Source organism: Salarias fasciatus, chromosome 19, assembly GCF_902148845.1.
Source record: "Salarias fasciatus chromosome 19, fSalaFa1.1, whole genome shotgun sequence".
NCBI classification, from domain to species: Eukaryota; Metazoa; Chordata; class Actinopteri; order Blenniiformes; family Blenniidae; genus Salarias; species Salarias fasciatus.
In genome coordinates, this window is record NC_043763.1 from 2,049,439 (window position 1) to 2,076,932 (window position 27,494).

General features: G+C 52.2%; 4 protein-coding genes across 8 annotated transcripts in view; 2 read left to right on the top strand and 2 right to left on the bottom strand.

Moving 5' to 3' along the window:
• asap2a (ArfGAP with SH3 domain, ankyrin repeat and PH domain 2a) overlaps positions 1-15,849 on the top strand; it is a 33,541-nt gene extending 17,692 nt beyond the window's left edge. Inside the window, exons 5-30 of one of the 3 annotated variants that reach the window (XM_030116852.1) lie at positions 3,457-3,506; positions 3,796-3,822; positions 4,939-5,068; positions 5,455-5,540; positions 5,636-5,711; positions 5,804-5,890; positions 6,614-6,622; positions 7,181-7,284; positions 7,514-7,583; positions 8,316-8,403; positions 8,560-8,608; positions 8,690-8,856; positions 8,939-9,072; positions 9,200-9,294; positions 10,134-10,323; positions 10,416-10,501; positions 10,580-10,695; positions 11,481-11,548; positions 11,636-11,743; positions 11,821-12,031; positions 12,110-12,262; positions 12,339-12,429; positions 12,494-12,552; positions 12,670-12,737; positions 12,817-12,936; positions 14,202-15,849. In XM_030116852.1, coding sequence (XP_029972712.1) covers positions 3,457-3,506; positions 3,796-3,822; positions 4,939-5,068; positions 5,455-5,540; positions 5,636-5,711; positions 5,804-5,890; positions 6,614-6,622; positions 7,181-7,284; positions 7,514-7,583; positions 8,316-8,403; positions 8,560-8,608; positions 8,690-8,856; positions 8,939-9,072; positions 9,200-9,294; positions 10,134-10,323; positions 10,416-10,501; positions 10,580-10,695; positions 11,481-11,548; positions 11,636-11,743; positions 11,821-12,031; positions 12,110-12,262; positions 12,339-12,429; positions 12,494-12,552; positions 12,670-12,737; positions 12,817-12,936; positions 14,202-14,276 — 2,517 coding nt within the window. In that variant the 3' untranslated portion in view covers positions 14,277-15,849. The remainder of the gene's footprint in view (positions 1-3,456; positions 3,507-3,795; positions 3,823-4,938; positions 5,069-5,454; positions 5,541-5,635; positions 5,712-5,803; positions 5,891-6,613; positions 6,623-7,180; positions 7,285-7,513; positions 7,584-8,315; positions 8,404-8,559; positions 8,609-8,689; positions 8,857-8,938; positions 9,073-9,199; positions 9,295-10,133; positions 10,324-10,415; positions 10,502-10,579; positions 10,696-11,480; positions 11,549-11,635; positions 11,744-11,820; positions 12,032-12,109; positions 12,263-12,338; positions 12,430-12,493; positions 12,553-12,669; positions 12,738-12,816; positions 12,937-14,201) is intronic. The other 2 variants (XM_030116853.1, XM_030116854.1) reach the window with 2 other exon arrangements.
• itgb1bp1 (integrin beta 1 binding protein 1) lies at positions 1,415-19,203 on the bottom strand. Of its 2 annotated transcripts, XR_003933557.1 has the most exons (8): positions 19,068-19,203; positions 18,222-18,339; positions 18,051-18,129; positions 17,454-17,584; positions 17,288-17,380; positions 16,863-17,012; positions 16,006-16,763; positions 1,415-1,426 (listed from the first exon to the last, which is right to left on the bottom strand). XR_003933557.1 is itself a non-coding variant. In XM_030116913.1 (7 exons), the coding sequence occupies exons 2-7, from the start codon at positions 18,291-18,293 to the stop codon at positions 16,692-16,694; spliced, it is 597 nt and encodes a 198-aa protein (XP_029972773.1). In that variant the 5' UTR covers positions 18,294-18,339; positions 19,068-19,203; the 3' UTR covers positions 15,974-16,691. The 2 variants fall into 2 exon arrangements, 1 of the variants encoding a protein (XP_029972773.1); XM_030116913.1 differs by lacking the exon at positions 1,415-1,426 and having other exon boundaries at positions 15,974-16,763.
• Positions 19,204-19,430: 227 nt separating this feature from the next.
• LOC115406683 (cleavage and polyadenylation specificity factor subunit 3) lies at positions 19,431-25,505 on the top strand. 2 transcript variants are annotated; one of them, XM_030116873.1, is made up of 18 exons: positions 19,431-19,474; positions 19,892-19,955; positions 20,507-20,604; positions 20,676-20,804; positions 20,883-21,060; positions 21,138-21,227; positions 21,322-21,472; positions 21,556-21,731; positions 21,819-21,977; positions 22,061-22,207; positions 22,283-22,435; positions 22,535-22,643; positions 22,765-22,863; positions 23,141-23,235; positions 23,330-23,417; positions 24,006-24,072; positions 24,166-24,262; positions 24,335-25,505. In XM_030116873.1, the coding sequence occupies exons 2-18, from the start codon at positions 19,953-19,955 to the stop codon at positions 24,434-24,436; spliced, it is 1,941 nt and encodes a 646-aa protein (XP_029972733.1). In that variant the 5' UTR covers positions 19,431-19,474; positions 19,892-19,952; the 3' UTR covers positions 24,437-25,505. The 2 variants fall into 2 exon arrangements, with proteins under 2 accessions (XP_029972733.1, XP_029972732.1); XM_030116872.1 differs by having other exon boundaries at positions 19,450-19,620.
• Positions 25,498-27,381, bottom strand: LOC115406704 (dnaJ homolog subfamily C member 30, mitochondrial-like). Its single transcript, XM_030116899.1, has one exon. The coding sequence runs from the start codon at positions 27,379-27,381 to the stop codon at positions 26,464-26,466; it is 918 nt and encodes a 305-aa protein (XP_029972759.1). The 3' UTR covers positions 25,498-26,463.
• Positions 27,382-27,494: the final 113 nt, after the last annotated feature.

Genomic DNA, 27,494 nt, shown 5'->3' on the forward strand with positions numbered 1-27,494 from the left:
TTAGAGCAGTGCTGTCCAACCTTTTTTGAACCCCGACCTGGTTTTTTAGCAGCACAATGTTCCCGTGGACTGGCAGGACGGTGCGTGAAAAGGCCTGAATTAGAATTAATGATGTATGAAAACAAACCGAGTGGTTGTGGAGGCAAAAACTCGGGTCTGGGAGGAGTTCAGGAGGCCATGGAGGAGGACTGCTGGTCGGCCTCCAAGACATTCTGGAAAACCATCCAGCGCCTCAGGAGGGGAAAGCAGGTCTCCACCAACACTGTTTACAGTGGAGGAGGAGCTGCTGACCTCAACTGGGGATATCATAGGATGGTGGAAGGAATACTTCGAGGACCTCCTCAATCCCGTCGCCATGTCTTCCGTGGAGGAAGCAGAGGCTGAGGTCTGAGAGGTGGACGAGATTCGCCCTGAGTAACTTCAGTCTCTGGATCTACAGGGACTGTCTTGGTTGACACATCTCTGTAACGTCGCATGGCGGTCGGGGCATTGCCTCTGGATTGGCAGACCGGGATGGTGGTTTCCTGTTTTAAAAAGGGGAATCTGAAGTCATGTTCCGGTTAAAGAGGGATCACACTCCTCAGCCTCCCTGGGAAAGTCTATTCCAGGGTACTGGAGAGGAGGATTTGACCGATAGTCGAACCTCGGAGTCAGGAGGAACGATGAGGTTTTCGTCCTGGTCGTGGAACAGTGGACCAGCTCTATACCCTCCATAGGGTGCTCGAGGGCTCGTGGGAGTTCGCCCGACCAACCCACGTGTAATGCTGGGTACCGTTAGATATTTTTCGGGTACAAGTACTTTTACGATACCTCACGTACGGTACCGGTTCCTGAACGGTACTTTTTTCAGTACCTGCCTTCACGGCTCACAGAGGTACCGTTAAACGGTACCCAGCTCTACCCACGTGTGTTTTCTGGATTTGGAGAAGGTGTTCCACCACGTCCCTCATGGTACCTTGTGGGAGGTACTGCAGGACTACAGAGTCCGGGGCCCCTTCTTAAGGGCCGTCCGGTCTCTGTATGAGTAGGAGTCTAGTCCGCATTGCCGGCAGTACGGACCTGTTCCCGGTGCATGTTGGACTCCGGCAGGGCTGCCCTTTGTCACCGGTTCTGTTCATAATCTTTATGGACAGAATTTCTAGGTGCAGTCAGGGGCCAGAGGGGGTCCGGTTCGGGAACCACAGGATTTTGTCTTTGCTTTTTGCAGATGATGTTGTCCTGTTGGCTTCATTGAACCTGGACCATCATGCACTGTGTGCAGTTCTGTCCCAAGTGAGGTTTAAGATTGTAGGGGTCTCGTTAACGAGTGGGGGAAGGTGGAGGTGAGATTGACAGGTGCAGCGGCTGCAGTGATGCAGTCGTATCGGTTTGTTGTGGTGAACAAAGAGCTGAGCCGAAAGGCAAAGCTCGCAATGTACCGGTCAGTCTTTGCTCCTCACTTATAGTCATGAACTTCGGGTCATGACCAAAAGGACGAGATCTTGATACAAGCAGCTGAAATGATCTTCCTCTAAGTGGCTGGGCTCCCTTAGAGACAGGGTGAGGAGCTCAGTCACCAGGAAGGAGCTCGGGGTAGAGCTGCTACACCTCCACATCGAGAGGGACCAGCTGAGGTGGCCCAGGCACCTCTTCAGGACGCCTCCTGGACGCCTCCCTGGGGAGGTGTTCCGGGCATGTCCCGCCATGGGACATGGGAGGAGACCCTGGGGAAGACCCAGGACACGCTGGAGAGACTATGTCTCTCTGCTGGCCTGGGAACGCCTTGGGATCCTCCCAGAAGAGCTGGAGGAAGTGTCTGGGACAGGGAAGTCTGGACATCCCTGCTGAGTCTGCTGCTCCCGGTCCTGGATAAGCGGTCGAAGATGGATGGAAATTGCAATACTAGCAATGTAATTATCAGATCAGGAAAGTATTGGCGCCGGCTGATACTCAAATCTGAAAAATCAGTATCGAGGGGCCAAAAAGTGTGACTGCACATTCCTACTTAGTCAGTTAAAGGTTTTAATTGTCTAGTTGTTGGTTACAACCTTATTTATTGCTCTTTTTGTTCAGAAAAGCATATTAACCTACTAACAAACGACCCCACAGTCCCTTCAGATTTCCACCTGAACCTGTTAAAGTGTTCAGAGACGGCAGAGGAAATACTTTCTTTATTATGCAGATAATTAAATAGATCTGACGAAGATAATGTTATTAAAAATAATAAGCTTGTTCAGGAACATGTTGTTGAAAATGTCGTCTCCCTGAAGAGTGTGTGGGACTTGTTGGTGAAAGTGTTCTAATAACCACCTCGGATGCGCCGGGTTCCCGTTCTGACGGTCGTTAGCTTGATTTACCTCGGGGCCTAATGGCTTCCCGGCAGCCGTGGCTTCCTGCTAGCTTGTTAAGGTGGGTTCCCCGCCGCGAGGCGGCTGCTAATGGCAGCGCTTGGAGAGGTGTACCTGTCACTGCAGCGACGCCCCCCCCCCCACCCCCCAGCACCCAGGTCTGGCTGTAGAAATCTGTGGTTTTGCGCCGTCCTCGGCGTCATTAGCCGGCTGATGAGTGAAGCGACGCGGCGAGGCAGCCGGTGGGAGAGTGATGGAGAAACTGCTGAGTTTCAGTCTGTTGTGCTAACAGAGCCTTTCAGAGCGGACCGGGGGGGTGTGGGGCTCCTGTCGACCCCCTCCCCCCCTCATCCTATCGACCGGTCTGTGTTTTCGCCGCTCCGCGAGTCGTATCGCCTCATCTCCATTCAGCGGTGTGAAATCTGCTGTGTTGACATTTGACTCCGGCCTGACGTTTGTGGCGAGTCCGCCTCCTCCCGACACTGTCCCCGAGCCGGACGCTCGCCGGCCTGTCCCGGCCCGGGCTCCTCGGCCCGGCCGTGCCCGGCTCGGCCCGCGCCCGGTATTTTTAGCCGTTGTTGCCATTTTTCTGCTGGCTCCGAGTGCGGCGTTTCCTTCCGCTCAGCCTCTCTGCTCTCTCCGCGGAGCTGCAGGGAATTCTTCCAGCGGCTTCCTCTCCTTTCTTCACAGTCCCGGTTCTGGCCGCTGCTTTTCGTTTCCGCTGCTGGTATTTTTACAGCCCGTCAGGCTCTTTCCTCTGGTGGCTTCTGCCGCCGAGCGGCGCTCCACCGGGTCCAGAGGAGCCACGGCTCCGGGCCGCCGGAGGTCAGGCGGTCTGGTCGACCTCTGTTTGTCCTGATCGCTGAGCGGCAGGGTGACTCAACACACACACACACACACACACACACACACACCTGGAGGTCACTGAGCTCTGTTGTCATGAGGGATGCTGGGGGGGTGGGGGGGTGGGGGGGGGACCAGGGCTCTGGGCTGTGAACTCTTCAATAAAAGAATCAAAACATCTAATTGTTGGAATCCTGACGTCTCAACATTTGATCAGGAGTTTTTCCATCTAGTTTTCTTCTTTAGTAGTATGTATCTTATAATTTCTGGGTTTTTTTCTCCACAGGATCTGAAGAAGCCTTTCGATAAAGCCTGGAAGGACTACGAAACTAAAGTGTAAGAAGCCATTTTTAATGCTTTTTCATATTTCTAACATGAACACCAGAAGATATTTGATCGTTTCTTATTGAACTGGTTGAAGCTGCGATATTGTCCATGTTGCTGTGCTCTGTCTGTCTGACTAACTGCTCCACCTCTAATCTCCACCCATGTGATTAATGTGTAGACTCGTCTCTGATAATGTGAAGAACTCGTCTCACACACACACACACACACACACACACACTCGTTATGACTGTGCACGCTCACCGCAGCCTCTTTATAGCGCTTTCATGTATTTTACAAGCTGCAAAGGACATTCTTTACTGAAAGGGTAATCCGTCTGGTGGAGCGGCGGCTCGTCTGGATGCTGTGTGCCTCTTTATGATTTGACTCTATTGACGGCGAGCAGAAGCCGTCGATAGAGTCGGTTTTTCTGCCTGATTGGCGAAGCGGCCAATCCCGTCCTGCGGCTGTGGTTCAGCGGAGAGCCTCGCCTGGCGAGGTCTGGTCTCTCTGCTGTCTGTCTCCGCTCAGATCCTCAGACACAGAGAGACGGAATCATTGAGCATCTTCAGCTTGTCTTGTTGTGGGACGCCTTGACTTGATTCAGTCTGGAGGATCATCTCGCCTTCATGCTGCTCGTTCAGGGAGCGACTCTCGAGGTCGGTCTGCTGAGCTGACGGTGCTGAAGGTGAATGGATCCTCGGCCGTCGGTTTGGCTGACGTGTGTGTGTGTGTGTGTGTGTGTGTGTGTGTGTGTGTGTGTGTGTGTGTGTGTGTGTGTGTGTGTGTGTGTGTGTGTGTGTGTGTGTGTGTGTGTGTGTGTGTGTGTGTGTGTGTGTGTGTGTGTGTGTGTGTGTGTGTGTGTGTGTGTGTGTGTGTGTGTTGGTCGGTTCAGCGTCAGGATTGATGCTTGAGTCACTCACGCCACATTTACACGAAATAAGAGCTCCTGCTGGGAACGTCGCCCCCTGTGGCTTCTTAATGCGCTGCATGAGCGAGCCTGGCGGCCCCCCCGGTGCTGACTGACCCTCCGGACAGGAAGTGGAGCTCTGCCTGGTGTTTGGAGGAAATATGCTGTCGGAGCGTCAGCATATGGAGAAGAATGACGTCGTGCATGGAGCGCCGCTTCCCGTCTCTTGTCTGCTGTTTTCTTTGTTTGTTTTTTTTTGTTTTTTTTTTTTTTTTTTCCCGATTATGAGCGAGAGATGCAGAATCTGTGTGAAATCAGCCCTGAGTAGAGACTGTCAGGCAGCATACTGGACACCTAAAACTCCAGTCGGAACAGATTTTAGCCTTCATTGACCTGAATCGGCTTCAGGGGGTTTTGAACTCTTTAATCTGACGTTTCTTCCAAAGTCAGGCTGCAGAGGGCTGGTTCTGCACAGTTTGGCGCTCTGCTTCTGGATGTGAGGACTGACCTTTGACCTCCGTCTCCACCCTGCAGCACCAAGATAGAGAAGGAAAAGAAGGAGCACGCCCGGCAGCACGGCATGATCCGGACGGAGATCAGCGGGGCGGCGATCGCCGAGGAGATGGAGAAGGAGCGCAGGTTCTTCCAGCTGCAGATGTGCGAGGTGAGCAGAGCGCCGAACATCTGGAGAGACCTGAGCAAAGACCTGAACATCTGGAGAGACCTGAGCAAAGACCTGAACATCTGGAGAGATCTGATCAAGATGTTTTTGGAAGAACATCAGAATTCTGACTTCTTGTTTTAGGCTCAATTGATGCAGAAGCAAATCATTTTGGTGTTTTCTTTTTGAAAAGTTTCACGTTTCCGCAACAACATTTTGAAAATTGTATTTATTTTAATAAGTTTATAAGTGGAATTTATGATTAGTATGTAATTTCTTTTCTTTATAAGTTTGGTTAAATGAGAGCTGGAGTTGAAATGTGTAAAGTTCGGGGTGTGTTTCTGTCCCTGAACCCGGCCTGACGCCTCCTCCTCTCTGAACCTCCTCAGTATCTCCTCAAAGTCAACGAGATCAAGATCAAGAAGGGGGTGGACCTGCTGCAGAACCTCATCAAGTACTTCCACGCTCAGTGCAAGTAAGACGTGCGCTCCGCGTCCCAGTGTGGCGTCCAGGACTGTGACTGTCCTCGTCCTCTGTTTTCTCTGTTTCCTGATGAATCTTCCTCCTCAGTTTCTTCCAGGACGGCCTGAAAGCGGTGGACAACCTCAAGCCTTCCATAGAAAAACTGGCCACAGATCTACACACGGTGGGAACCAGGCTGACAGCCCATCCTCCTCTGACTAACGCATGTAAATCCCTCCTGAGTCGAACATCAGACAGTTTCTCCTTCTCCAACAGATAAAGCAGGTGCAGGACGAGGAGAGGAAGCAGCTGACTCAGCTCCGAGACGTCCTCAAGACCGCTCTGCAGGTGGAGCAGAAGGAGGTAACACACGCACACACACACACACACACACACACACACACACACACACACACGTTTCTCGCAGGTTTAACAAAATACGAAAAAAAAAAAGTGTAGCAAAGAAAAGAAGCGCTGACAGAAGTGAAAGATTTTTCAAAATAAAACTCAGTGCAAACAACCAGGAATTTAAAAGTACAATCTCAAAGTGAAAGTTTTCTCTCTCTCTCTCTCTCTCTCTGTGTGTGTGGCCCGGTGGTTGGTAGAGCCCTGGATTAAAATATCTTTTTAAAAGATAATGTGACAATAAAAATTAATACAAATATTAAAATGTTGTAGATATGAATAAAATAAGACAGAAGAAAAGTAAATGTTCTTAAACACCACCTAATTATTAAATAAATAAATAGAATGTATAAAATCCAAATAATAATGCATGAATGTTATGTAATATATTTGTATGTTTTATCTTAAACTGACTCGAAGTCATGAATTGTAGGTCGGTAGGAAGAAAAAATATGAAATAGATTGAAACCAGGGCAGAAGTGCTGCTGGGTGTTTTAAAGCGGTGCGGCTGTTTGAGGAGGTGACGGACTTCCTGTCGTCCTCCACGGTGAATCAGACGGGTTAGCTGTGAGCCGCTGAGGCGTGTTAGACGTGTGGTCTGGGTGGGCGGAGCCACACGGCTCCAGTCTCACCTGCAGCCTGTCTCTTCTCTCCCCGCTGCCTCCACGCTCCCCACACCAGTCCAGGAGAGTAAGTGGATCAGCTTGTGTGTCGCTGTGTGTGTGTGTGTGTGTGTGTGTGTGTGTGAGAGAGACAACACTGCTCTCAGCTCCAGACTCCGATACTCGTGCATCAAACAGTTCATCCTCCAGTAGTTCAGCCTGTGCTTCAAAGTGAGATTGGAATTATGGCTTCTCGTTGCAAATTATATTAAATTTAAAATGGAAGAGTTATGATGACGATCAACTGTTTGAGACGCACCTGTATTTTTTTTTTTCCCATCTCTCACCCTACAAGGCTTGACTCCACCCGACTCCACCTTAGTCCTTTCAGCTTTTCGTTATTTCCTGCAGTGTTTCCATGAATCCCAGCATCCCTCATGTCGAGACCCAGATGGAGACGCTGCGTTCTGCTCTCCTCTCCGTCGTTGTGTGAATTCATTCCAGCCGATCGGCGGGGGTCGGCCGTCGGGGTTTAGTCTCGGTAACCGGCTCGGCGGTGCAGCCGCAGCAGAGCGGTTTACCGCGGCATGCTGGGTAACCCCGCCGTGAGCTTCCTCCGCCTGACTCGCTGTGCCCGTCTTCCCAGGATTCCCAGGTGCGGCAGAGCGCCACCTACAGCCTGCACCAGCCGCAGGGCAACAAGGAGCACGGCACCGAGCGCAGCGGCTGCCTGTTCAAGAAGAGCGACGGGTGAGCGGAGCGCCGAGCACACAGCGCCGGGCGGCGCCGTCTCTACACACCCTCACCTCGCCGTCTGACACCAAGACGCTGCTCAGAACTCAGATCATGATTAATGCAGGAGAATTCCACTCATAACATGTGATCATGATTAATATTTGATCAGATCAGTCTGCTGCATGAGTTCAGTGTGTGTGTGTGTGTGTGTGTGTGTGGGTGTGTGTGTCTGTGTGTGCTGCAGGCTGAGGAAAGTGTGGCAGAAGAGGAAGTGCACAGCGAAGAACGGATACCTCACCATCTCACACGGCACGGTAAGAACTTGTGTGTGTGTGTGTGTGTGTGTGTGTGTGGTGAGCGCTGGGATTGCTGTGTATTGTCTGAATAAACCACACACACACACACACACACACAGACACACCCAGCTGACTGCTATCTTCACCCGTGAACCCTGAATAGATAAACTTCCGCCGCCCAGGCTGTGGTCGGAGGTTCAATTCCTTCTCGCTTCGCTGCTTCGGCTGATGCTGCGTTTCTGCCGGGGCTGTTTTCAGGGTCGCGGTGGGGGGTGGGGGGGTGGGGGGTGGGGAGGGGCTTTAATAGTCCACTTCACTCCTCAGCATGGCTGCCTGCAGCTGTGTCTTCACGCCACAGTGCGGAGAGCGTCTCTGACCTTTGCCCTGAGCTCCTGGCCTGCAGTCAGTCTGAGGATAGACCCGGCAGCAGCAGAGACCATGAGGCGTTCAGGGTCTTTCTGTCACTGTCGGTTTTCTCGTACGCCTTGACTCCTCCACTCAATAAGAATTATTGACCAAGCGGTTCAGCAAATATGAAGCAGAGATGTGAAAACTTGAACGGGTTTTTGATATATTCTTGGCTCAAGCACCAGTTTTTTAATTATATTTTCAGGTGAAATGCATCAGTCGGGTGAAAAGATGCTTTAAAAAAAGAGGAATTCAACTATTTAATCCTGCATTATCACATTTCGGTTAATATGAATCACAGAATTGGTCGGATCACGGCTCTCCCCTCCTCTCTCTCCTCAGGCGAACAGACCTCCAGCCAAACTCAACCTGCTGACCTGTCAGGTCAAACACAACCCGGAGGAGAAGCGGAGCTTCGACCTCATCTCTCGTGAGTGGTTCTGCGGTCAGGAGGCTGCGGTCAGCTCGTCGCTGTGGAACCAGGACGGCTTCATAAAGACTGAGCTCACCGACTCCTGCCTGGTCTGCTGCGTGTGAGAGAAACGAGACGTAACACTGCGCTTCTCTCTGATCGTTCATGTTGCAGACGACAGAACGTATCACTTCCAGGCCGAAGACGACCAGGACTGTCAGATGTGAGCGTCTCCGTCTCCGTCTCCCCTCCTGCTGTCTCTCGTATTGACCTCCTGTCTCCTGTCTCCTGTCTCCGCCTCCAGCTGGATCTCGGTGCTGCAGAACAGTAAAGAGGAGGCGCTGAACCAGGCCTTCAAAGGAGACTCCCACGTGGGGGAGAACAACATCGTGCAGGAGCTGACCAAGGCCATCCTGGGGGAGGTGAAGCGGATGACGGGGAACGACGTGTGCTGCGACTGCGGCGCTCCCAGTGAGTGGCCGGCCCGAGCGGCGCCGTCAGAGCGGCGACTCGTCCGGCCCGCTTCAGCCTCCGTCTCTTCCCTCCTCCTCAGACCCCACCTGGCTCTCCACCAACCTGGGCATCCTGACCTGCATCGAGTGCTCGGGGATCCACCGGGAGCTGGGCGTGCACTACTCCCGGATCCAGTCCCTCACCCTGGACGTCCTCAGCACCTCCGAGCTCTTGGTAAAAACCCGCCTGCCTCCCGCGCTGTCACTCCACCAGGGAACCAGGCCAGCTGGGCTAACGTGTGTCCTCATCTGTGTGTGTGTGCGTGCGTGCGCGTGCGTGTGTGTGTGTACACACTCCACAGCTGGCCAAGAATGTGGGGAATGCAGGCTTTAATGAAATCATGGAGGCTTGTTTGAATGCTGAAAATGTGGTGAAACCCAACCCAGCGAGCGACATGTAAGTTACCACACACACACACACACACACACACACACACACACACACACACACACACACACACACAGACTGACTCCCTTTGTCCGGAGCCGTTTTCTCTTTTCCCTCAAACCGCCTGCTTCTCTTCTCTCTGTTTGCACATTTGATCTGAACGGAATCTGAATCTCGCTCTATAAATGAACTTGATGGTCAGTAATTTCACTTTCTCAGTGCAGCTGATTGTTTTGGGGCCTGCTGCAGATCAAGATCTGTTTGTTTATTTGGATAAGTGTGTTTCGGTGTGTGAAGAGCTGCTCAGTCTGTTCTGTGACGGAACTTGCAGGAAGCTCTTCTTCTTTTTTTTAATTTTTTCATAGTTTCTTACTTTTTTTTTTTAATTAGAACTAATAGAGGGCCAAATCCATTCTGCTGCCTGATACCCATAAATCATTGTTGATTGTTTGATTTCACAGGTGGACTGATGCTGTTTTTGAAGCAGGTATCAGATGAAATTAGTCCAAATTACTGGACTTTACTTTTCTGTACAGATCAACATTTTTGTGATGTTTAATGATCAGCCGTATCATTATGACCACGTAGAGATAAAGTCGAACGCCGTTTCTTCTTCGTGGCTCCTGTTGCTGGAGGGATTTATCGGGCAGAAAGTGAACATGTTGTCCTCAAAGTGAGAAAATGGACACGTGCAGGGACTTGAGTTTGATGAGGAACAAATTGTGATTGATGCTGAGAGGATGTGCAGCTGCAGGAAGAGGCTGACCTGTGGAAGAGACGCTGTAATCAAGCTTTAATCTGTCGGCTGTTCTGAACCGCGTGGACCATCTGCGTGTTTCCTCCTGCAGGCAGGCGAGGAAAGACTTCATCACGGCCAAGTACACCGAGAAACGGTTCGCCCGGAGGAAGTGTCCGGACCCGACGTCCCGCCTCCACACGCTGTGCGACGCGGTGAAGGCCCGGGACATCTTCTCCCTCATCCAGGTGTACGCCGAGGGCGTGGACCTGATGGAGCCCATCCCGCTGGCCAACGGACACGTCAGTGCAGCCGCCGGCGCCTCCCGACTCGCCCCCCCCCCCCCCCCCCCCCCCCCACGACCCCGCTCACCGCCGTCTTCTTCTGCTTCCAGGAGCAAGGGGAGACGGCGCTGCACCTGGCCGTCAGGCTGGTGGACCGGACGTCTCTTCACATCGTGGACTTCCTGACTCAGAACAGGTCCGAGGGTTTTCCTGCCGCCTTGAGCCGAGCGAAGCCTCGGCGCCCGGTAGTGACGTGCTGTCGTCTCTCTGGCAGTTTGAACCTGGACAAGCAGACGGCGAAAGGCAGCACGGCGCTGCACTACTGCTGCCTGACCGACAACAGCGAGTGTCTGAAGCTGCTGCTGCGAGGGAAGGCCTCCATCGACATCGGTGAGGAGGCGCCGGGACCACGCCACCGCCGCCGCTGTCTGGTTTTCAACCTGTTGGCTCTGCTCAGGGTTTATTAAACCTCGTTTTTACAAAGTTACAACAGTTTATCTGGTATTCCGTGTGTTACAGGGGACTTTTTATTCCTCTACAAATCTGAATAAAGCTTAGTTCCGCTCTAAGATTACCATGTAAACGCCTGAAAGCTATTCAGAATTAAGTTTAAATCCAGCGGGTTTATTCTCCTTAGGAAACGGAATTATATGCTAATTAGGCGCGACTTCATTCTGCTCGTTCTGCGCATGCTCCGTCGTGGGGACACAATATTCCAAGATGGCGGCACGCGGTCCGCGTTTCGACTCGTAAGGAGACGATTTATTTAACGGCAGTTTTAGAAGAGTTGGGTATATCTTAATAACGCGGACATTTTCAAAGCTGCAGCGTCAAAGTTGATCGAGAAAGAAAGAGAGAAAAACGCTGTTTACTTCCGGGAGACGTCAGTACGTCACGGCCGCCCCGTCCAATCAGAACGCTTCAGGGACCCCGGCGGGAGAGAGGAGTTAATCCTTCGTTTTTCATGTAAACGTCAAGCTCGTGAATATAATTCCGAATTAAAAACGCCTTGTGTTGAAGCCTCTCAGCCACAAACCGCCTCCAGGTTTGGTTCCCAGACGAGTTTATCTCCCAGCACGAGTCCGTCCGCCGCGCGCCGAAAGCTTCCGAGCAGATCAGAGCCGAGAGCTGCTGACGGATGTTTGACGGATGTTTGACGGATGTTTGTGTGGCAGCGAACGAGGCGGGCGAGACGCCGCTGGACATCGCCCGGAGGCTGAAGCACCTGCAGTGTGAGGAGCTGGTGAGTTTGGTGCCGTCAGTACGGCGACTCCGGTGACCCGGCGGGGCGGGGGTCACCGGGTCACCGGGTCATGTGACGTCTCCACAGCTGAACCAGGCGCTGGCGGGGAAGTTCAACGCCCACGTGCACGTGGAGTACGAGTGGCGGCTGCAGCACGAGGACCTGGACGAGAGCGACGAGGACCTGGACGAGAAGGTGAGGGCCGGGTCCAGCTGCTGGGGAGCAGGAGGGACCCGGTCCAGAATAACCCCCCCCCCCCTCCGCCCCTCCAGCCGAGCCCCCACCGCAGGGAGGAGCGCCCGGTCAGCTGCTACGCCCCGGGCAGTAACTCCCACCCCGCCGCCCGGGACGGCCTCTCCAAGGACAAGCAGCGGCCCTACATCCCCAACCTGGTCAACAACGAGACGTACGGCACCATCCTGAACGCCACGGCGCCGCAGCCCGGCGCCGCCCCCGCCCCGCCGCTGCCCCCCAGGAACCTGGGTGAGCCCCCGGCCGCAGGGCGCCGTCATACGGGAGCCGTTAGATCGGAGTCTAACCAGCAGCCTCTCCTCCTCTCAGCCCAGCTCTCCGGCCTGGGGGGCGGCGGCCAGCTGGCGGCGTCCAGCGGCTGGAAGCCCGGCGCTCTGGACCTGATGGGCCGCCAGAGGTCGTCATCCGACCCCCCCAACATGCATCCTCCGGTCCCCCCGTTGAGGCTCACGTCCACCGCAGGTCCGGGCCGTTTCCCGTCTGGCGCCGAGCCCGTCCTGTCAGGACGCAGACCCACCGTCTCCTCTGTCTGATCCAGGTCCGGCTCTTCTCTCCGCGTCCAAGATGGAGGCTCTGAGTGTCCAGTCCAAGACCGGCCCGGGTCCGCCGGGCTGCCGGGCTGCTGCAGGGTGAGAGCATTCAGCCGAGGCGGCGCCGGTCCGGCCGATCAGTAACTGACTGTTTGATCCCCAGCAGCGAGCAGAGCTTCAGCAGAGCGGCTGCGAGCCGAGCCGAGGCGGTGGAGAGAGCGGGTGAGTGAGAGCAGGAAGTGAGGAACGGCGCTCCGCTGTCTGCTGCTTCCCGCTTCTCCCCTGGAGGCGTGGAGAGCCCTGTTCCTCCTGTGATCCAACTTCCTCTTCCTGTTCCAGCTAAGGAAGTGCCTGGATGTCCCCACAACTCGCTGCCTCCGGCCCCCGTGCCCAGGAAGGCGTTCCCGGTGAGTACCTCGCTCCGGCGCCGTCGCCGTTCCGTCGGGGAGCCCGCCGCTGAGTCCTCTGGTGTCGTTTGCTCGTCAGAAGTCGCGGCCCAAGCGAGTCAAAGCCATCTACCACTGCGTGGCCGACAACCCCGACGAGCTGACCTTCTCCGAGGGGGAGGTGATCGTGGTGGACGGCGAGGAGGACCAGGAGTGGTGGGTGAGTGTCGGGGGAGGGGGGGCAATACGAGCACGGGATTCTGAGCCTTCCTCCTCCTCCTCCTCCTCCTCCTCCTCCTGTGTGAACACGAACCAGCTGCTCTGTTTCTCCCTCCGGGCCTCCGTCTCTCTCTTTTGACCGTATTTAGTCTTTCTTCCCTCCGTCCTCCGGGTTTCCCATCATGCCTCTGTCCTGTGCTGCGTCCAGCAGCGTTCTGTCTCTGAGGTACTGGAGTCTCAGTCCGACGGGGACGGAGCGGCGGTCCCAGACCGGGTCTCTCTCTGTTTGACTTGTTGCCTCCAGAGTAGAAACATGTTCAGCTTTTCTCCACTTCCAGGTGTAAACAGCCTTTATGTTGATAATCAGTTCAGTCTCCAGAACAGCCGAAGGTAAAGACAGGAGCCGGAGACGTGGTGACGTAGACTCAGGAACCTAGACGCTGTTTCTTTGGTTTTGATTCAATTTTGGTCTTTAAAAAAGCCATTTAGAAGGTCTGACACTTGATTATTCCTTCTCTCCGACCAAATAAAACTCGTCTTCATCCCTTAAAGGTGCATTAAGGAGTTTTCACATTGTATTTGAAACAGCGGCCCCTGCAGGCCTTGGGTGTAACTGCAGCTGAGCGAAACACTCGTGCCTGTGGCTTGTGTCCATGTACGTGCACGGAAGAGGGGAACTCCTTCCTCGCTCTTTTTGTAGCGCTCGAGTAAGAGTTAAGTGTCTTCTCCCTGGTGGAGTCTGTGTGGAGCTGTGGCAGTGCTAGAAGCCAGTCTGTTCTGACCTTCTGGAAGATCCTGCTCAGTTGTTGCTTGTTAAGCATCTGGCGGAGTAATGGCGGACAAAGCGAAACCTAAGGGAATCGGGTCAGGAAGAGCGTGCATTACGTCACATCATCTCAAATTCTCCCCAAAAAAACTCTGGTGCCAGACCGGCACTGCGACATTCAAGTGACAATTTAGCGCTGTTGAATGAATATGTCAGGACACATTATAATATCATTGAATATTTGTAACATATTTATGGTGGAAAATAAGTATTTTTAAAGTTGAAAAACTCCTTAATGCACCTTTAAATAAAGCTGATTTTTCTGTTTGGAGTTTAAAGAATCAATATTGAATCACGTCAGTGAAAAAGGTGTGTGTTTCTTTGTCTTAGTGGCGTTTCGTTCTGTGTGTTTGAGCTTTTCCTAGTTTGTGTGTAAACGGTGTTTGATGTGTTTGACGTGTTCCTGCCTCCTGCGGCGACCTCTGACCTGTGCTTTGCAGCTGGGCCACATCGAGGGCGACCCCATGAGAAGAGGAGCGTTCCCCGTCACCTTCGTCCACTTCATCGCCGACTGACCCTCCGTCACGCCGCAGCTTCATCCTCATCATCCTCCTCCACTGAGCCCCACCGTGTCACTGCTGTGCCATCGGAGAGAGTGTGTGTGTGTGTGTGTGTGTGTGTGTGTGTGTGTGTGTGTGTGTGTGTGTGTGTGTGTGTGTGTGTGTGTGTGTGTGTGTGTGTGTGTGTGTGTGTGTGTGTGTGTGTGTGTGTGTGTGTGTGTTACAGCTCCTGACACTGACTCTAGAATCTCCCGGTGATGATTGTCGTGAACGACTCCTGGCAATAAATGCACTTTCCTGGTCTTTGTTCCAGCTCAGACGTCAGACTTCCTGCAGACTGAGGGGTGTGTGTGTGTGTGTGTGTGTGTGTGTCCGGTATCGATCAGTGACAGAGAACAGCGAGCCAGCAGACTGTAACTGTGAACGCTGATCTCCGTGCCGACATTCCACCGCTGTGCGTGCGCTGGCGTCTGGTTCTCTCTCCCATGGTGCTACATGAACCCTGGAAGCGTCGCTGAGCGTCTCGTCCTTCCTGATGTGTTTGGGGTCCCAGCAGGGGTCTCTGGGGGACCAGTACAGTTTTCTGAATGCTTCCTAGTTGAACTTTAATCCTTAACAAGCTGCTCATATCTCAGTTTGTAGCTTTAAAGACCGTGAAGAGGACTCCCCGTGCAGGACGTGTCCTCGGGGACGGTGTCCCCGCTGTGTGAAGGAACCTGCTGAACAGCGAACCGGTCTGCAGACTCTCGTCTCCTCTGCTGTCCTTCAGGAATCAGTCAGATTTTTTCGGGTCGTTTCAAGAAAAATTTGAAGTAGCTGAATGTTTGATCCCGCCGGCCAGAATGTGTCCCGGTGGGGCCCCGTTCCGGCCCGCGGGCTGCATGTTGGACACCCCCCGGGGTCGCCCCGGCAGCAGCTGAAAGCTTCAGGCCGTCTCCGCCTGTCATCTGCCTTATTACACAAGTAGCAAGTGTGTGTGTGAGCGAGTGCGTGTGTGTCGTCTGCACAGAATAAGCTGCGAGTGAAGAGTATTAAAATAGACGAGCTGAAGCCAGAGAGCGTGAGAACGCGGCCTGAGCGTTCTGAGCGCTCTGCTCTGCTCTGCTCTGCGGTCGGCGCGACGCTGCGGGAATCAGCTGTGAGATCAGAGCGAGGCTGAATCCGGTCGCCGCTGCAGAGCAACTGGCTTTCTGGTCATGTTGTTGATATTTAGGCCCTGAAGCAGGCAGAAGCATGTGAACCGTCGCTGCTCCTCATGTTTATTATGAACTCACTGGAAGATTTAATCTATTCCTGTAAATAATTCTCTTTTGTTTTTGTGGATATTTAAATGTAAAAAGAAGAGCGGAGGGAGTGAAGCGGGGGGGGTTGGTGTGTCTCAATGCACTGTGGTGACGAGCAGTTCCACGTGAACTCGGCTGTGTGTGTGTGTGTGAATGTGATGAATGGATGAACACAGCTGGGAAACGGACTCCGGTCGTCGTCATTAGCCGTCTGTTGATCACTACATCCACTCTTTTAACTCTGTTGTACAAGTAAACGGGAAAATGAAACTGGAATAATAAAACATGCTGTAAAGAGCCAGCTGTTCATCTGGTTCTTTCAGGTTCAGCAGACTGCAGCAGGATGGCCCAGAGCTCCCTCTGATGGGGAAACTTCTACCAGGAAGTCTCAAAGCACAGATGAACACCATGAAAATATCAGTGTCTCTTTACAATCGCAGCACACTTTTTATTCTTCACACACAAACATGAAAGTCGTACGCAGAGGAGTTTTGTCAGTTTCTCGCCGTCTCACATTCAGAGCAGGAGAGGAGAGGGAGCGACAGCTGGAGGCTGGAGGGTCATTATTTTAGGTTAGTACCAGAGCGGTGACCAGTCTCCACCTGATGAGAACGTACCTGTCAGTAAAACCATGTGTAATGCAGAGATGTGACCGTCACGTTAAAAACAAGACAAAGCTTCAGGTACCAAACACTGCAGTAACAAAAAAAAGTAATGCATAAAAAATGGATAAATCCCACAAATGAAGCACAGTTAAAGCTGATCTGTGACGTTCAGCAGTACCAACACTGTGAAGACACATTCAGAAGTGTGACGGTCAGATTCACTCCTGAGGAATCTGAGTACCGTGGAGGTTTTCCTCCTCGCGTCTCCCGTTACCGTCTGAGACGGGGAAAACCCAGAGACCTGGGGCTTCCTCGCCCCTCCTGACTCATTATTACCAGCTTCAGTTTAAAACGGGGAGAAAGGAAACAGTCCGGGGAAATGACTCAGACTTCACAGTGACGGCGCCTCGGCGGGAGGACAGCACCGCGGCAAACGGAGGAGACGTTTCCTCTGAAGCAAACGCTGGAATCATGTTTTCCTGCAAGCTGAACTTGTAAAAAGATTTTAAAAAAAAAAAACATCTGGAGCTGCTGCTAGAGCCTCAGGACTTCTCTGACGTCAGAACGCAGTCGAACGAAGCCGACAGCACCTTGCAGATGGACTGAGCCTGCTCCTGCTCGGACAGAGACACACACACACACACACACACACACAGATTATAAGTGTGTGAGCGTCTCCGGTTCCCCCGGCGCCGCTCGGACCCGTCACCCACCGAGCTGCTGCACTGGTACACCCAGATGCTGCACTCCTGCTGCCTGGTGTCGGTGGTCTTCAGGGCCAGCAGGTTCTTCCCGGCTCCCAGGCCGTCGTCGTAACACAGCATCCGCACGATCAGGTAGAGAGGGTGGCGGTGCAGCACGTCCTGGAACACAGCGGCTGCTCACATCAGGCTGAGGAGGGGGACAAATGTCTGACTTCACATCAGTTCCATCGCGTTCCTTCAGTTAAAACGGTGACAGCAACTAAACCCCAATACAGGAAAATAAATGATCATGATGTGAGAACAAAACAGCTGATTCAGCAGCTTTGTGCTGAACTCCAGAAACCGACGCTTTATTCTGAATGAAGCTGTCTGACCGGCCTGCAGAGTGCAGTCAGTGACCCTTGACCCTCAGACTCAGCCTGGTTTCTACTCACACACTGGTCCACTGAGGCCACTTTCACTCCGTACTTGGACACTCCCAGGACCATCTCCTCATCTCCAGGCACAAAGGGAAGCTTCCCATCTTGCTGTGAGGAGCAGAGGAGTGTTTACAGCGAGATCCCTACAATAAGCCGTCCTTGAAGTCCGTTCTCTCCTCACCTGAGCAGCATCGATGTAGTTGATGAGGTCCAGCGGCTCCTGAAGCGTCTTGCTCATGTCGAACTGTAACTTCTCAATGGATCCCACATATTTGACTCGAAACTCAGCACAGGCGTCAGACGTGCTGTTTCCTGCAGGACGACGGGAGGAGAGGGTGGAGGAGAGCTGACGGTGAGGTCCAGACAGGAGGGAGGGTGGAGGAGAGCTGACGGTGAGGTCCAGACAGGAGGAGAGGGTGGAGGAGAGCTGACAGTGAGGTCCAGACAGGAGGGAGGGTGGAGGAGAGCTGACAGTGAGGTCCAGACAGGAGGGAGGGTGGAGGAGAGCTGACGGAGAGGTCCAGACAGGAGGGAGGGTGGAGGAGAGCTGACAGTGAGGTCCAGACAGGAGGGAGGGTGGAGGAGAGCTGACAGTGAGGTCCAGACAGGAGGAGAGGGTGGAGGAGAGCTGACAGTGAGGTCCAGACAGGAGGAGAGGGTGGAGGAGAGCTGACAGTGAGGTCCAGACAGGAGGGAGGGTGGAGGAGAGCTGACAGTGAGGTCCAGACAGGAGGGAGGGTGGAGGAGAGCTGACCAGGTCAACAGCAGCGACACTCACCTGAGCTCTTGGTGGAGTCTGTGTCCAGGCTGGCCACCGTGCTGGACCGGGACAGGCCGCCCAGGCTGGAGTCCACCGACTGCAGAGACCAGGACAGTGGTGAAACGACCAGTCAGTGTGTGTGTGTGTGTGTGTGTGTGTGTGTGTGTGCGTGTGCGTGCGCTCCTCTACCTTGCTCTTGGTGCTGATCTCGCTGCTCTGCGAGCTGCTGCTGCTGTGGCGCTTTTTCACTTTTCGGAACATCCTTCACCATGACGGAGGCGTCCTCCACCCTGCAGCCGCCGCAGACCTGCGTCAACACAGACGGCAGAGCTCCCTGCTCAAGTCTCAACACGGATTACTGAATCACTCTCGCCTCGGCTGCTCGAGGAGAAAGAGTTAAAGGTTAAAGGTATCTTCTTCTATTCATCTTAAACATCAGCAGTTTGCATCCTTTGAAATAAACTACGTCCTAAGATATTTTGACAGAGTCTTCTGTGAATGTGGTCTCCATCTTTCAGCTGCTTGAGCACGCGATCTGGTGGGTGTAATAAAATATTAATAACAACTGCAATATGAAACGTTGGCTATTAATATTGAATAATTAATCATTTTCAGTATCAGAGTATCACGTGGCGTTTCAATAAAAACTTGGTGGTAATATTAATTCAGGTAATTATTAGGTTTTATTGATTGAGGTTTGCGGTTACCATAGTAACCACAACAAAGCGCTGACTGAGTCCTAAACGGGGCACCAAATAACCAGGAAGCTATTTTACCTGAAACACCTGCTGCTGCTACAAACTCGTCCAATGATAATCGTGTGTGTGTGTGTGTGTGTGAAGGATATCACAATCAACAGGTTAATTCTGACTCAAGCGTCAGATAAATGAAGCTCCTAACAAGTCCAACACATGAAAGTTAAAAGAAAATCAGCGGAGTGATAAAACTGGACCTGAAGTGTTTCATCCGGCGCCTCTAAAATCCAAACAGAGGATTTTTAACAGGATCTGACTTTAACAACGTGAGCCAACTCACCTGCAGCCTGTCTCTTTACTCCACCACAGCTTCAATGTACCATTTAGAGCGAATTTAGCCCAAAAGTACCTTTTATTTCTCTCCAGTTTCACTCTTTGCTCCACTTCAGTGGAGCAGCTACACCCAGCGCTCTTAAAGGGGCCGCACCGGAAAACTCGCAACACGCCGAGAGAGCGAGAGAAATATCAACATTTTAATCAATAAAAACGTTTTATATGACAAATAAAATCAATCCATGTCTTTATAAATATCGTGCTTCTTTTATATTTTAATTTTGTACATTGAAATGTCATAAAAGTCCGACTCGGAACCTGCGCTCGTTCTGTGGATTCCACTCGGACATGTTTTGCATCAGCTGCCGGAAGTGGGTCCGTCAACTTAATCCGCCGGTCTGATTCATTCTGCAGGTCAGATAGCAAACAACGCGTTATTTCAATAATGTAGAAGTTAATCCTCATTGGGTTTGTTTTAAATTAGAAAACATGGCTACAAAACGTAAAGTGGACGTGATTGTTCCTGCGGAGGAAAGCGACCAGCTGCTTATCCGTCCTCTGTGAGAGCTTCATCTAACGTCCTCATCTGATCAGCGCATCTGTGTGTTTATAATCATCTTCATCTGATCAGATTCATATCACATCTGTGTTCTCATGATCAATAATTTCATCTGGTCAGATTCCCATCACATCTGTGTATTTGCAATTATCTTCATCCTATCAGATGCATCACATCTATGATCTTATGATCAGTGTCTTCATCTGATCAGCCTCACATTAGATGTATGTAAAATAATAATATTATCAATGTGTTTAAAATGTCGTTTGCAGTGGAGCTGGACAGGAGGTCGGGAGGTCATGCATTATCCTGGAGTTCAAAGGGAGAAAAATTATGGTAAATATGAAGCAGTGTAATACTGGCACTTCTTTCCTGGAAATAAAAGATCATTCCATAAAATGAATTTTATTCAACTCAGTTTTATTCATATAGCAACAACACTATTGTTTCACTGCACTTTTAAAGAGAACAAAAATCAACAATTCCACATGAGCAAGATTGACGATGGAAAGAGTTCCTTTAGTATTACAGATTATTATCATGCACTAGTGAAAGATGGCGAGTGACAAAAGAAAGAAGCTCAGTGTAGGTTCTCCAGCAGTCTTAATCTAGCAGCTTCACTAGAAAACAGTCCCGGAAGCCCTGAACCAGCCCTGACTGTAAGCTTTACTAAATAGAAAGGTCTTAAGCCTTAAAAGCAGAGACTGTGTCAGCCTCCCTCACAGAGACTGGGAGCTGGTTCCACATAACAGGAGCCTGAGAGCTGAAAGCTCTGCCTACTGATCTACTTTTATAGAACCTAGAACCTCCAGTAGGCCAGCACTCTGAGAACGAAGCGGAATTATGGAAGTATGGAGTAACCTCCTGAATAACTGTCCCTCCTGCAGCTGGACTGCGGTATCCACCCCGGCTTGGAGGGAATGGACGCTCTCCCGTACATCGACCTGATCGACCCAGCGGAGATTGACCTGCTGCTCATCAGCCAGTGAGTCCTCCTCTTCTCATAACCTTTGGTTCAGTTCAGCTGTGGCTTGATGCTGACGTGTGTGTTACCAGTTTCCACCTGGATCACTGTGGAGCTCTGCCCTGGTTCCTCCAGAAGACGAGCTTCAAAGGGCGGACCTTCATGACCCACGCCACTAAAGCCATCTACCGCTGGCTGCTGTCAGACTACGTCAAAGTCAGGTCGGGGTCAGCTTCTCCTTTTCAGACATCCTGTTTTAAAGTGTGGCTGACTGTGATTTTTGTGTGTTAAAACTGCAGCAACATCTCTGCCGACGACATGCTGTACACGGAGACGGACCTGGAGGAGAGCATGGACAAGATCGAGACCATCAACTTCCACGAGGTCAAAGAAGTGGCGGGAATCAAGTTCTGGTGCTACCACGCCGGCCACGTGCTGGGAGCCGCCATGTTCATGATCGAAATAGCCGGAGTCAAGGTACGGATTCATACAGTGTGCTAAAGCAGAGCTTCATATGTAGGAGCTTCATCTCTTTATCTGTGTTCCCTCCAAAGCTGCTGTACACAGGAGACTTCTCCCGACAAGAGGACAGACATCTGATGGCTGCTGAGATCCCCAGCGTCAAACCCGACATCCTCATCATAGTATGACGAGCAGGAGGCTCCTTTAAAGTCTAACAATCACCCGTTTCCAGCGAGTCGGAGCATCCTCACCGCCCGCCTCCTCGTCTCCCCGCAGGAGTCGACCTATGGAACTCACATCCACGAGAAGAGGGAGGAGCGTGAGGCTCGCTTCTGCAACACGGTCCACGACATCGTCAACCGAGAGGGGCGGTGTCTGATCCCCGTCTTCGCTCTGGGCCGAGCTCAGGAGCTGCTGCTCATCTTAGGTTTCTGTTACTGATCGGCGTCTGATCTTTAATCCGTTTGGCCTCCAGCTGTTGGACTCAGCGTGTCTGACGTTCCTCTGCAGACGAGTACTGGCAGAACCACCCGGAGCTCCACGACATCCCCATCTACTACGCCTCCTCTCTGGCCAAGAAGTGCATGGCGGTCTACCAGACCTACGTCAACGCCATGAACGACAAAATCCGCAAGGCCATCAACATCAACAACCCTTTTGTCTTCAAGCACATCAGCAACCTGAAGGTGGAGGCCGCCCCCCCCTCGCCGTCCCTCCCATCCTGTTGATCAGAGTGTGAGTAAAGGTGTAAAGCGTGTGTTTGGCGTCTGCAGAGCATGGACCACTTCGACGACATCGGGCCCAGCGTGGTGATGGCGTCTCCGGGCATGATGCAGAGCGGCCTGTCCCGGGAGCTCTTCGAGAGCTGGTGCACCGACAAGAGGAACGGGGTGATCATCGCCGGCTACTGCGTGGAGGGAACGCTGGCCAAGGTCAGAGCGGCACGCCACCGCCGCCGCCGCCACGGGAAAAACACAGTAGACTCCTCCAGACGCTGACCGCGCTGTGCTTCCAGCACATCATGTCGGAGCCGGAGGAGATCACCACCATGTCCGGGCAGAAGCTGCAGCTCAAGATGTCGGTGGACTACATCTCCTTCTCCGCTCACACCGACTACCAGCAGACCAGCGAGTTCATCAGGGCGCTCAAACCGCCGCACGTGGTGAGAGGAGGAGGAGGAGGGGGTGAAGGGCCTGCGGGCGTTCGCCACTGCTGCAGCTCCGCCTCTCCTCCGCAGATCCTGGTGCACGGCGAGCAGAACGAGATGGCCCGTCTGAAGGCGGCGCTGATCCGAGAGTACGAGGACAACGACCAGGTTCACATCGAGGTGCACAACCCCCGAAACACCGAGGCCGTCACGCTCAACTTCAGAGGGGAGAAGCTGGCCAAGGTCAGGACGCCACAGGGCGCCGTCCTGATGGGAGGAAGTCCTGGGGAGTGGGGGTCCACAGCCCTGCTGCAGCCTGATCCGAGTCTGTCCTCCCCCCAGGTGATGGGCTCGCTGGCTGATAAGAAGTGTGTCCAGGGTCAGAGAGTTTCAGGCATCCTGGTGAAGAAGAACTTCAACTACCACATCCTCAACCCGTCCGACCTCTCCAGTGAGCAGCAGCCGGACGGAAGGCCTGGATTTCCCAGGGAATTAGGCTTTCAAAACGTGTGTGTGTGTGTGTGTGTGTGTGTGTGTGTGTGTGTGTGTGTGTGTGTGTGTGTGTGTCACAGCGTACACGGAGCTGGCGATGAGCACGGTGAAGCAGACCCAGGCCGTCCCCTTCACCGGGCCGTACTCCCTGCTGGTCTGCCACCTCAGGAACCTCACAGGTAGGACTTCCTGTCTGGACTGAGCTCCTCAGGAACCTCACAGGTAGGACTTCCTGTCTGGACTGAGCTCCTCAGGAACCTCACAGGTAGGACTTCCTGTCTGGACTGAGCTCCTCAGGAACCTCACAGGTAGGACTTCCTGTCTGGACTGACCCTCTCAGCAGCCTCTGGAGAAACACGTGGAAGACCTGATCTTCACTCTGACTGCTGAGTGCAGCAGCACTACAGAAGCTACTGTTCATATATGTTGAGATGGTTGGATGAACTGTATTTACAGGCGATGTGGAGGAGCTGGACGGAACCGAGAAGAGCACTCTGAAGATCTTTAAGAACATCACTCTGGTCCACGAGGTGGGCATGGTGCTGCTGGAGGTGAGGAGCCGTCAGTGAAGTGTGTGAGCTGGGGACTGTGTGAGTGTGTGTGTGTGTGTGCGTGTGACGGTATCGGGTGTGTTTCCTGTTCCAGTGGGTTTCCAACCCTCTGAACGACATGTACGCCGACGCCGTGACCACCGTGGTGCTGGAAGTCCAGTCCAACCCCAAGGCTCAGAAAGGTGGGCCTGCTGGATGAGAGTCCAGCTCTCTCCTCATGAAGACAGCACTGAACTCTTCTCATCATGGACTGTCAGTTTGATCTTTTTGACAGAAACCTGCATCTGTGTGTATTTTTATAACATCAAACTCAATCAGGAAATGAAACAGTGGAAACTTTTGATCCCAGCTGCAATACCGTCCATGACCACCAGAGGGCCGCGGTCCACACTTTGAGTGCAGTTAATTATGATTCAGGCTCCTTCAGTAAAGAGAGTTAATTCAGAGATAAATAAAGAAATGAAGAAAGGCCACTCCATCAGTGTCACTCTCTTTTCCTCTTCTGTTTTGTTTGAATGTGAAAGCAGAATCATTCACTGTAAAACGGCCACATTAGAGGAATAAGGTTGAGTCTTTAGGAACGTTTTTCACCCATAAGTTATTAAATATGACTGGAATCTGAATCCATAATCAAACCTGTTGATACGCGTCTTGTGGGATTTGAATTTATTCTTTTAATAGAGAAAATATCCACTTTATATTTAGACCTCGTCGCCGTCATGCTGATTTATGACATTTATCTCCTAATCCTGTCTGTGCTTCATTTCCAGTGATGGAGACTCAGAGCGCCACGCTGGACATGGACGTCTTCCAGTCCCGGCTGGAGGTCATGCTGCAGTGAGACCCGTCCCGGACACACACACACACACACACACACACACACACACACACACACGTTACAGAGGGTCTGATTCAGGCTGTCCTCCTCAGGGACATGTTCGGAGTGGAGTGTGTGGACTTCAGCGACGGGAAAAGCATCTCGGTGACGGTGGACGGGAGGAGCGTCCACGTCTCCCTGGAGACCAGGGTGAGGGACGCCATGACACGCCTGGCGTGTGACAGCTGGGGGGTCGAGGCTCACTTCCTGTGCTCTGTGCAGAGTGTGTGGTGCGAGGAGGAGTGCTCAGAAGACGACTCGCTGAGGGAGATGGTGGAGCTGGCGGTGCAGCGGCTCTACGACGCCCTCAACCCACTCATCTGAGTGTGTGTGTGTGGAAACGCTGGCTTTCGACTAATGCACATGAAGGAAAATAAGCTATGTGGAGATTTTGAAGCACTTTTAGTTGATCCACTGTTTACTACTTAATGTAGCTTCACTGCAGAGCAGACGGGTCGGTTCTCTTAGTTCAGAGTCAAACATCCCAGTTTGACTTTAATGCAGTCAGAAAAACACTAAATCAGATGTTAATGTTTCAGTCTTGGCCAGTAGAGGTCCCAGCACAACTAAATATCTACTGTTAAAATTAAATAAAAGAGTATAAACCTCCATTCACCCAACCTGAAAAATTATCAAGAGGCATCACAGCTTAGATCAACATCTGCACCAAATAAGTAGAAACTGATATTCCCATTTTTTCCTCAGTGAAACGTGAACAATCTTAGTTATTTATCTATTTATTTTATTTGTTTATTTCCCTCTTATAATAATGGAGACAAGGGAAATATAGATAATGAGTCAGTGATGGAGGGCCAAACTCCACCATCAGACCCTGGACGTTTCTACATTCATGCCTGCTCTGCTGTAAATGTCAGAAACGCCGGGTGTGCCGTGAAACTCCGCTTGATAAAAGGGAATAGGTTAAAATAGAAGCTGCACGTTTTAGTTTTGGTTCAGATAATCATGAATATATTCTGAAATGTTGACATGACTGAACTTTTCTTTTACAAAAACTGAAACAGCTGGAAATGTCTGGGAATATAAGTGAAGTCTCGAGAGTGTTGATCAGTGTTTCTGTCCAGGTTTGAAGACAGCTGCTTCCTTGTTCAGTGTTTCTGGCGTTCAGCCGGGTTTCATGCGTCGCCACGAGCCTTTCACTGTTGTTTTATGTTCTCGTCCACTAATCTGCACTGAAGTGACTGGCCTGTTTACTGTTTACTGTGAAGTGAAATGTTGAAATGGGTTCAAGTGTTCTGTATTTATTATTTAAGGGTTTAAATGTGAAACTTGTTTTTAAAACTTTGAGTCAGTAACGTGAATCTTACGTCCTTTAACACGGGTGCTGATGAAAATAAAAAGACAGGAGCAACGACTGTTCCACTCGAACCACTGAGCTTCTTCAGCTATTTATTTGTGTGGAATCTACATCTATGGCTTTACATCTGGATATTATACATATAATTCCTTTTTTTCTTTACAATAAATACAAGCAAAGGCACATTGTTTTCATTTCAATCTTCAGAACCGTTCAGTTCTTTATAATTTACTGACAGAGCTATAAACACATAAATAGTGAGGTTTTCCCTGAATCGACACTCTGATCACCTTCAGCAGGAACGCAGGCTGCCAGAGGGGCGGGTGACTTTATGAAAGCCAAACACACGGGCCTGAAACGGTTGTAAATCAACCACTGGAGCATCTGTCTGCACGTGAACACGCTCGCAGCGCAGGCAGTGGAGAATTCTGAACAGCAGAAGCAACTGAAACGTGAAGCACTCTGAGTTTTAAACAAACAAGAGGAGCATTTTGGGTGTGCTGCTTATCAGCTAACAACCGGTCAAAGATCAGAGAGTCACCCATCAGAAGTCCATTACCAAAGGCCAGGCGACCAGTTTCATATTCTCATGTCATCTGATGGGTGATTCATCGAGGGTGTGTTCCTCACTGCCATGATCTGGCAGATCAGAGACCAGATAAAGGTCAAAGGCCGTTCTATGATGATCTGGTGGGGCTCCAGGGAGATGTGCACGTGTTTTCTCTCAGTATTCCAGGTTTCACTGCAGTCCAAACACATGCATGAGGTTACTTTCAGACTTTAACTTGCCAGTGAAGAACCGTCGTGTCTTCTTTAGCTCAAACATTCCTTTCAATTCTCGCATCAAATTAGCTGTCAGATCACACTCACTCCAGCTTCAGCTCACTTCCAAAGCTAAATCAATACTGCACCATCCCAGCTCTAAAAGGTCATCGATTCATTCATCTTCCCTGCACTGCTTTAGACTTTACAGGGATTAAAACTGTGATTCCTGCTCCTGAAGCGCAGGATGAGGGAGTCCAGCCTCAGACTGGCTCTACTGCTCCTTCGTACTGGTCAACAGGCCCATGGCCAGAATGAGCATCACGATCAGGCCGATCCCCGTCATCTTGTCCATGCTCATCTCGTGCAGCCTCTCGTCCTTCTTCTTCTGGAGCTCCTGTCTGCGGACCCGGATGTCCTTCTGTCTCTGCAGCTGCTCGCTGTAGTGGGACTTGAAGAACGAGTCGAAGTCGTAGATCTTCCCCCGCTGCTCCGCGCTGACCGCGGTCCGCTGGCCCTGCTGCCTCCCGGAGCTCTCCTTCCCGGACGGCCTGCGGGTGGTGGTGAGGTCGGACAGGGTCAGCAGCCCCAGGTCGTACTTCCTGCGGAGCCCCTTGTTTCCCAGGACCGTGTAGGCCTCGCTGATCTCGGAGAAGCGGACGGTGGCGTCGTCGCTGCCGGAGTTGCGGTCCGGGTGGTAGATGAAGGACTGCTTGTAGTAGGCCGTCTTGATCTGGGCCTGGGTGGCGGCGGGCTGCACCTCCAGGATATCGTAATAGCCCGTCTTGGTTTTGTGGAGAGGCTCGGATCCGGATCCGTTCCCGCTGTAGAGCCGGACACAGAGCAGCTGTCCCCCGGACAGGGAGCCGCAGAAAGTCCTCCAGACCCTCCCAGACTGAAGGGCGTTCCCCCGGGTCCCGCTGGAAGAACCGTCCTCTCTGCGTCCCGGGCAGCAGCGGGATTCCCGGGACGAAGCTGTTAACCTTGTGTAACCGTCCTGAGGAGCGGGCGCTCCGTCCGCTGCGGACCGGACAACATTCAGCCTGTCATCGAACACCGAGCCCACCGGGAGGAACGCAGCCCGGGCCGCACTCTTCCCCCGGGAGACGAACCTCTCGGACAGCTGACGGTGGCACATTTTGACTGGAAACTTGTCCGCCCCGCGTCTCAGACACTGCCGGAGCTCCGCCATGTCTGCCGCTGCTGCGCAACTTCCGGTTGGACGAGGCGGGTTCGTGTCGGCACAGCGCCCCCAGCGGCGGGACGGGGAACTGCAGGCGCAATTCAATCAAATCAAATCACACT